The sequence below is a fragment of the Salvia hispanica genome, chromosome 6, assembly GCF_023119035.1.
Source record: "Salvia hispanica cultivar TCC Black 2014 chromosome 6, UniMelb_Shisp_WGS_1.0, whole genome shotgun sequence".
Classification (NCBI taxonomy): domain Eukaryota; kingdom Viridiplantae; phylum Streptophyta; class Magnoliopsida; order Lamiales; family Lamiaceae; genus Salvia; species Salvia hispanica.
In genome coordinates this window covers 4,067,292-4,074,448 of record NC_062970.1, presented here as the reverse complement: position 1 = coordinate 4,074,448, position 7,157 = coordinate 4,067,292, and the positions used below count along the sequence as shown (strand labels likewise).

General features: G+C 35.8%; 1 protein-coding gene across 1 annotated transcript; it reads left to right on the top strand.

Annotated features, from left to right (window-relative positions):
- Nucleotides 1-497: 497 nt before the first annotated feature.
- LOC125193282 (putative late blight resistance protein homolog R1B-14) lies at nt 498-3,717 on the top strand. The gene is made up of 2 exons (XM_048091053.1): nt 498-3,154; nt 3,263-3,717. Exon 1 carries the CDS (start codon nt 667-669, stop codon nt 3,148-3,150), a length of 2,484 nt encoding a protein of 827 aa, XP_047947010.1. The 5' UTR covers nt 498-666; the 3' UTR covers nt 3,151-3,154; nt 3,263-3,717.
- Nucleotides 3,718-7,157: the final 3,440 nt, after the last annotated feature.

Genomic DNA, 7,157 nt, shown 5'->3' with positions numbered 1-7,157 from the left:
AGTTGTAATTAACAATTAAATGATGAGTTAGCAATTGATCACTCCCCATTTCTGCATATCTTAACATGAAGTCCGTATATCTTATCTTGTTTTACATATCTTCTCATATCCCACGTTTCATATCAAACGGGTCCTAGGTAGTAATATCTACCGAATATATTGGTTGTTCACATGTCACATTCACTGCATCATCATGTTGACTTATCGCATGTTACTATATTTTATGTACCGAATATATTGGTTGTTCACATGTATCAATTTTCACTACATCATGTTGACTTTTTACATGCATTTTATGGTAATTAACTAATGACATAAACGGGCTAAAAAGTAAAAATATATGGTGTGTCATCTATTATGACAATTTTACATGTAGTAAGAGGTGTTGTGTAATATATATTGCGTCAGTTTAAAAGTGTATATGTCCTTAAAGAAGTACTTACTATTTATATGGGATGTATGTACATCAGCCAAGGTAAAATCCAGTGACAGTGAACTTGTGAAAGCTATATTACAATCCATAAAATTTCTGTCTTCCAAATTGTTGATATCATATAATCTTGGAAATTGTTTCAGTCTTCTCATCAAACATTCCATATTTTTCTTCCAAATTGTTTCAATTCTTGCTTACCTACTCATCAAAAATTGAAATTGTTTCTGTAAGAGATGGCTTATGCTGTTCTCCGTTCACTAGATGAAACATTACATCGGATCCTACGTTATTATGGTATAAAAGGCTCCCTCTCTGTTAATGGAATCCAACAGATTTGCAAGCTCAAAGAAAGAGTACTTTCCTTGCGTGAATTTGTTGAAAAGTTTAAGGAGGAAGGCAGCAGGTTGGAATCAAGAATCAGAGATGCAGCTAATGAAGCAGAGGATGTCATCGAGCATTGGATGCACGAGCATATCCGATCACCTCCTGCTATGGATATTAAGTATGATCTTGGCGAGCTGAATATGGCGATGGAGGAAATGAACTCCATTGCTGAAGAGGTGAAGGAGCTGCAGTCATCTCCAACGCCCGCACCAGCTGTCGATAGGAATAAGATGCTTCTCGAGTCATCTCCAACACCCACGACAGCTGCTGTTGGTCTGGAGGAGCAGGTGGACAAATTAATAGTTTTGCTCTTCGAATGCCTACACTGTAATTGCATCATCTCAATCACGGGGATGGGTGGTATTGGAAAGACAACTCTCGCCAAAGCTGTTTTTGAAGATGACCAAGTTGGCAACCACTTTCCTGTTCGTGCCTGGATCACCGTGTCCCAGAATTATCAAATCGAAAATGTCTATGAAGAGCTCTTACTCTCCTTGGAGAATCAAGTCGAAAAGGGACTTGTGGATGATTGTGACACAAAGGAACACAAGTTACGCCAAATCTTCACTTCGAAGAAGTACCTGATTGTGGTGGATGATCTATGGAGTCTTAAAGCTTGGGAAGACATAAGCAAGGTATTTTCCTACAATGAAAAGTATGACGGGAGTTGGATTATGATAACCTCAAGGGATGACAATGTGATCCATTATTCCGGCTTTTTCACTGAAAAGCACAAGATGGATCTCATGGATGAGCATTTAAGTTGGTGTATGCTGAAGCAAAGGTTATTTCCCAGCAAAAAATGTCCATCTGAGTTGGAGAAGATCGGAAAGGATATTGCAAAAGCTTGTAAGGGGCTTCCCCTTGCAATTGTGGTAGCTGCTCGTATATTGTCCGAAATCCCCGAGACTCTATCCTCGTGGGAGGAAGTTGCACAAAACATACGGTCACGTATAGTGGAAGATGTGCAGTTTCAAAATTTAATGTCTTTGAGTTATGCCGAACTGTCTCATTCTTTGAGGTACTGTTTCTTATACATGTGTGGCTTCCATGATGATTATGAAATTCGAGTCTCCATGCTTGTCGAGTTATGGATGGTGGAAGGATTTGTTAATTGGCAACATCAGGCTGAAAAATATGTGGGTGAGATCGTGAGCAAAAATCTGGCTCATAGCACAGCCATCAAGTCCAATGGTGAAATCAAAAGTTGCATTGTCCATGATTTGGTACGTGACTTGTACAAAATAAAGGCGATAGATGAGAATTACGAGCGACGTCTCAGTATTTCTCATCTTGATCTAAGGGAGGTTGCAAGAGGGTATGCCTCAACGCTTCGTACCATTATAAGCTTCCAACGTAATGAAAGCTCATTACGCGGTCTGCGCAAGTTCAAATTGCTGAGGGTGTTGGACGTGGTGGATACAGACGCCTACTCGCTCCCTGCTTCAGTGTTCGACCTCTTTAACTTGAGGTACCTTGCTTTTGGATGTCCAATGGAGGTTCCATCAGCCATATCCAGACTTGAGAATCTTCGCTCTTTGGTCATCCGTCCCAGCAAAAGATCAAGGAAATACATATACAACTCAATGGATGAGGCATATCTTCCGTTAGAGATCTGGATGATGCCACTCTTGACACATCTTGTCTCTTTCTTTGATCTCTTGCCACATCCAGAAGAAACAACGTCTTCTGCTCTGGAGAAGCTGCTCACACTGTCTGTGGTGAAGAAGTTGATATGCACTGAAGAGATGATGAAAATGATTTGCAATGTGGAAAAGCTAGCAATCACTTATTTTGGAGACAGATATCAACAAGACTATCAGCTCCACAATCTTGTTCTTCTGTCTCGACTTGAGAAGCTGACACTAGTTGTGACAAATGGATCTCTTCTTCAGGTAAAAGCTAAGCCTGTTTTCCCAAAGACACTGGAAAATTTAACCTTGAGTGGTTGGCGATTTCCTTGGGAAGATATGAAAGCTATTGCAGCTCTGCCCCGTCTTAAAGTGCTCAAATTGAGAGATCATGCCTTTCAAGGACATACATGGGACACTAATGAAGAGTGTGGTTCCGATGATGAAGTACAGGTGTTTAATAATCTGCGTTATTTGCTAATTGAGGAATCTGATTTAGAGAATTGGGTTGTAAAAGAACGCCACTTCTCATCCCTAAATCACCTAGTGCTTAAAGGTTGTTGTAAGCTGAATGATATTCCAAATGCCATTGGCACATTTTATCTTAAGCTAATTGAGGTTGATCGTGCAAACGAATCTCTTCTCAAGTGTGCCCAACGGATCACGAAGAAACGTGGCATTGGCCTTAAAGTTCAAGAATGATAAGGTTAGCCAAGTTCATTTAGTTCGACTTTCATTAGGCAACTCATATTTATAATTACTGGATTATTGTCTTTTTTAATTTGTTCCATCTTTAAATTTGATGTTTTTCCAGATTGTAAATCAAGGGTTTTAACAAGACAAGGCTGCAATGGTATTGGAACGGAGAAGCATCATCCTTTGAATTCCTATTTATAATTCAGTAGTATTTTCCTTCATATTTGTAAAATACTCACTACTTGATTTGTTAGTGTAATTAAATTAGAATTTTAAGTATAATGAAACTTCACTTAATAATTACAGGTTAGCCAAGTTCATTTAGTTCGCCTTTCATTAGGCAACTCATATTTATAATTACAGGATTATTGTCTTTTTTAATTTGTTCCATCTTTAAATTTGATGTTTTTCCAGATTTTAAATCAAGGGTTTCAACAAGACAAGGCTGCAATGGTATTGGAACGGAGAAGCATCATCCTTTGAATTCCTATTTATAATACTCACTACTCCGTATGTATTTCTTCAGTGTTGGGCTGATTTTAAGATTAAAAATGATGCGTATGGGTTCAAGTATGGAATCAAGTGCAGTAATTGTGGGAGTTTAATAGATTAATTCACCTTATAATTAAATCTTCAAATTTAATTAAATAATTTATTCCTTGATTAATTATTTACAAGTATGATTTTAGATTTCCGGATTTAATGAAAAAATTAGTCCTCTTATTAAATACTACCTCCGTCCCAGAAAGATGGCCCCATTTCCTTTTTCACACTTGTTTCGCAAAAATAATAATAAATAGTTAAAGTAGAAAGAAAGTAAAGTAAAAGAGAGAATAATGTAGAGAATAGTCTTACCTACATTATTCTTTCTTTTATTTTACTCTCTTTCAATTTTACCTATTTATTATTATTTTTGCAAAACGAGTGCAGAAAATGAACTGAGACAATCTTTCTGGGACGGAGGGAGTACTCCATTTGAAAATGATTTGTAACGTGCAAAAGCTGTCAATCACATATTTTGGAGACAGATATCAATGGATTTGGATCGCCTGCTGTAGTTGATAGCACCCAGGGGTTGCCATTACTCCCATTATATTATTTTATTGTTAAATAATAATGTTAAAATATTCATATCTTTTATTATAAATAATAAATCTGATTTAGAGAATTAGGACATACATGCCTTTCAAGTTCATTTAGATCAACTTTTATTAGGCAATCTCATACTCCATTATTGATAATTTCAGGGTGATTCTCTTTTTAATGAATAACTAATGTAATCGAGTACTACTCCATAATTCTAATGCATTATTAAAGAAATCAAAGCACACCCCCTATATATATTTATGCAAAAACGTTCCATCTACTGCATAAAAATCCTGTATACTAGAAATCTAATGCATACTTAAATATCAATTTCTCGCAATAAAAAGTAACATAAAAAAGCTAGTTTTTTGGAAAAACCACATGAAAAAGAAAATAAAAAGAAGAAGAATGAAGATTACCGATGATTACTAATCACGAAGAAAAACAATTCTTGTGATCCTCTTCCTGAATTCGGATCGCTCAAGAAACTATGATTTTTTTTTTTTTTGTTTTAGAATTAGGGTATCAGTTTATATAAGAATTTGCAGTAATTTTTAAAGGAAATGCTTAATTATTTCGGATGGAAAGTTTTTTTTTTTTTTACCAATTTAAAGGTAATCTTTTCTAATTAAAAAAAAAAAACACGTAGTACACATAATTGTTGTGGAGTAATTCGAAAATATGCTTTCCTAATATAAATAAGATTCTGCATAGTATTTTTTGAAGGAAATTCTTAATTTCAAATGGAAAGTTTGTTTTTATCCCAATTTAAAAGTAATTATCCTTTTCTAATTTTTGTAAAAAACTCGTAGCCCACGTAATAAGCTCCGTTAGGTAATTTGGTCAATTTATGTATTTTGTGAAAAAAAATTTAAAAAAGGAGAAGTACACAATAACTGTCTAAAATAAAAAATCACGTGTTACGATTTCATATTCTCAAAACTATCCAATTTAATCCAAAAAAAACTAAAAGATAGTACTATTTCAATTGAATTAATATCATATTCTCAAATCTCTCCTCCTAAATAAGAGATCCACTTCGCCACACTGTTATCTTTCATATTTTGATATATCTCATCCTAAAATGAGAGATCCACTTACATCGAACCCACGAGGAACGGTAGCATCCGTTATGCATTTCCACACTTAGAAAGGGTTTTGGCGATGCCGCCACGCTCTAAATTGGGGGTGGGAACTAAACTATAAAATATAAATAACACTTAAGCTAAGATTGTAACTAAACATGCAAATAACATGCAAGTAAACGAAAGCAATTAAACTGAAACGCAGACTGGGCAAGTTGGTAAACTGGGCAACTTAGTAGTGGCGAAAATAAGAACATTTCGGAAATGAAAAGAGAGCAGCAACTTGCATGAGCATCCTAAGTTCAGAAAGCAAAAGGAACTAAGTTAAAAGACTAAGGAAAATAAACTAAGTGTTAGCTACTAAACTAAATCTAGAAACTAGGATTGTGACCCTTAAAAGTGGCTAGACTAATTGAATCCTAAAAGCTAAACTAAATCAGATGTAAATGGAGGTTGAGTGCAGAAATTAACTAAGCTAAAAGGGCTGCCAAAAGTGAAAAGAAAGCATGTACTTGTTTTCAACCCATGGTGAACAATGATCTTGGCAGCCTTGAAGTTGAAATCTCCCTTCTTAAGGAAGAGAGAAAAGTTTTCTATAGAGAGAGAGTAACTAAACTAAACTAACTAAAGTGATAAAGTGGAATGTCTTGGTAGTTGGTCCCAAGCTAAGTTAAGTATTTTTTTACATATCTCTCATTTAACAAAAGATATTTCCTTTTTCTCATGCCTTGGACGGAGGTGGACACGTGTTGCAATAGGAAGCAGTCTTGTAATTGTGCTCAAGTGGCTTCATGTAGTTTTCCCGTCGGGTCCAGCTTGGCCAAGCTGACAGCTTGGGCAGTTTGCCATTTTTCTGATTTTCTTCAAATTCTTGCACTTTTTGCCTCCTTTTTGCATCACTCCACTACAAATGCCTTTCTACAATGCCTCCGATCCATAAGCTCAATTCCCTGCCAAAATAGCATCTTATCATGCAAATATTCAACTAATAAGTGCGAAAAGTGATCTAATCCGAGTGACGAAAACTAGCCTATCAAACCTCCTCACACTTGAATCATACTTGTCCCAAGTATGTGGTTGGACTTTTCACTCAATTGCTAGTTTAAGTCACTCCCCTCTACTTTTTACACACACACGCTAACTTAAACAAACACAAAATACAAAGACATTTACAAGACACAAACACACACAACGACTCAAGATATACACGAAAGACATACCAAGCAAGTTGTATGAAAAGCGTAATGATACCCCCAAGAACCATGCTCAAAACAGATTTTTAAAACAAAATTTTAAAAACATATTTTTCTTCATCGAACAATGTGGTTTCAACCGTCGGTCTCATCAAGATAGTTAAGCACATATCACAAGCAAAAGATTCACTCCCTTACCCTCTCAAACTGTAAGGACAATTCTCTCAAGAATAATGGTGTAAATGCAATCAAGAAGATATCACTTTATCACATGTAGCTCAAGAGGGTCTTGCACGGGATGTAATGGGGCTTGGGACCATTTAAATATTGTCGGTTAGATCCTAGGGGTCCTAAGCTAGTGAGTGTAGTACAACAAAAACTTGTGCTTATTCTCCAAAGGGATACTTAGAAACTCCAAACACAATCACCCACAATCAAACCAAAAGTTAGAGATGCATTTAACTTCCTTCTTCTTCTTTTTTCATTTTTCTTTTTTTCCTCTTCCTCTTCTTTTTCTTTTTCTGCTTCCATCTACCTTCCCACATTCTCCTTGCCATTTTCTCTTTGTTTTGTTTCCTTCCTCTTTTTCCTTCTTTTTCTGTTTTCTGTTTCTTCTTTTTTTTTTGCTGTTTCTTTTTCTTCTCTTCTC